Consider the following 1,991-nt stretch of genomic DNA (forward strand, 5'->3'; position numbering starts at 1 on the left):
GATATGCTTTGTTTGTATGTATTGGTATGTTTACATTTGCTTGCTGATTTTAACGTGATGGTTGGACCAAACGCAACAACAAATACATGTAGGGTTTTACTTATATGTGTTTGCTGTCACCTGTAATAAATTCGCCTTGGTTTATGTATACATTAACGTTCTCTGTGAGAAGAGTGACCGAATGTCAAAAGCGTAAGCGAAGGAAGAAAACACGAAAAGGGTTACCGAGCGGGACGAACTCTGCACCTTATATATTTCTCACTAACCCCTCAACGTCAGCCTACGAGCTCCAGCAACAGAAGTTGTTTGTTATGAACTGGCCTTAAAGCGGTCGTTTTCGTATTGACAAGCAGATGCCGCTCTAATCGCCGATCTGAAAACAGCTATGCCAACTTGGTTTTGTTCTCATTGAACTCGTTTTGTCAAATTTTCTTCAAACACCGAGAAAGGTTGGAATTTTATTCAGGTAAATAATCGTATGAAATAATAGGCATCCGATTAGATACTGATTTAATAATTTTGATTTGTGAAGGCCAAATTAGAAGCTATTAATTTACTATATTTATTGTCTGTCTAATAGGCGATATACTAATCGTTTTCGCAATTAAATTATTTAATGAATAGCTTTTGTTAAAATTATTTTTTTCCTATGTAGTAATTTTAATTTTTATAGACTAAAAGAAGTACCATCGTTATCATGACCGCGGAAGTTACTGAAATTAAAACTGATGCTGCTGCTAGTGCTTGTGAAATAAAACCCCCAGAGGTGCGCATTGAAGATGATGCTAGCGATTGTGGGTCTGAAGACAGCATCCCTGAACTTGAAGATGCCGCTGGTGGTACAACACAGTTGGGCGGCGGAGCTACTGGGCTCCCAGTCGATTTAGTCTCGAAGGCTAAACAATCCCGAGGCGAAAAGAAGGCACGAAAAATAATGCTTAAACTTGGTCTGAAACAAATTCAAGGTGTTAATCGTGTTACAATTCGCAAGTCAAAGAATATTCTTTTCGTAATCAACAATCCAGATGTGTACAAGAATCCACACAGCGACACATACATCGTATTCGGTGAGGCGAAGATAGAAGATTTGTCTCAACAAGCTCAAGTTGCTGCTGCCGAGAAATTTAAAGCACCAGAAGCAGCAAATATTGCAGAGACATTGGGTACAACTACATCTGTAGCGCCTATTGCGGAAGAGGATGAGGAAGAAGTTGATGAAACTGGCGTAGACGAGAAGGACATTGAGCTGGTAATCACTCAGGCGAATACAACTCGCGCTAAGGCCATAAGAGCACTTAAGAAACACAATAACGATATCGTTAATGCAATTATGGAGCTTACGATGATTTAAGCGCATGTGTGTAACAACACGACGTTGGCATCGCACGTAGTCAAGAGTACCCGCCTTACGATACATTTGGAAAGAATACGCAACAACTGTAATACTACATAAAAAAAATTTAGCTACAGAAAAACATTACGACCAGGCCAAACAGAAGAAAGTTACAAATGAATTAAATAGTTTTAGTTTAGAATCGCTAAGCTAATAACTGTATTGCTGTTTATATCCTATTGCATTGCCATAAATGCAGAGGTAAAATGCAAAATATCTTTCTATCAATTAAAATTTAAAATACCAAAAGTTCATTAATCTTAATTGGGCGTCAATGTGGTCGAATACGAATATATGAGAAAATACTATACATTAGCGAAACTGATGGTAAATCGTTCTCTAGGAATATTTTTTACTGTGTCTTGCAGTGTTTTTCATGTGACACAATTTTATCGCGGTTACATATCAGAATAAGATGCGAAACTTTTTAAAATGATTCGTCATATTAACTATTTTATATTGACGCTTAATATACCCTGAGAAAAACATGTGACTCGTTACTCCTCAAAATATTAGCTTTCGAGTTTAAATATTTGGCTGTATAAGTATGAGAAATTAAACAACAATTCTGAGCTCAATGACGTATTATTAGAGAGCT

At 36.9% G+C, this 1,991-nt stretch overlaps 1 protein-coding gene across 2 annotated transcripts; it reads left to right on the plus strand.

Annotated features, from left to right (window-relative positions):
- Nucleotides 1-335: 335 nt before the first annotated feature.
- Nucleotides 336-1,642, plus strand: LOC129245578 (nascent polypeptide-associated complex subunit alpha). Of its 2 annotated transcripts, none has more exons than XM_054883831.1 (2): nt 336-466; nt 674-1,642. In XM_054883831.1, exon 2 carries the CDS (start codon nt 698-700, stop codon nt 1,349-1,351), a length of 654 nt encoding a protein of 217 aa, XP_054739806.1. In that variant the 5' UTR covers nt 336-466; nt 674-697; the 3' UTR covers nt 1,352-1,642. The 2 variants fall into 2 exon arrangements, with proteins under 2 accessions (XP_054739806.1, XP_054739807.1); XM_054883832.1 differs by having other exon boundaries at nt 357-466; nt 656-1,642.
- Nucleotides 1,643-1,991: the final 349 nt, after the last annotated feature.

The sequence above is a fragment of the Anastrepha obliqua genome, chromosome 4 (assembly GCF_027943255.1).
Source record: "Anastrepha obliqua isolate idAnaObli1 chromosome 4, idAnaObli1_1.0, whole genome shotgun sequence".
Taxonomy (NCBI): Eukaryota; Metazoa; Arthropoda; class Insecta; order Diptera; family Tephritidae; genus Anastrepha; species Anastrepha obliqua.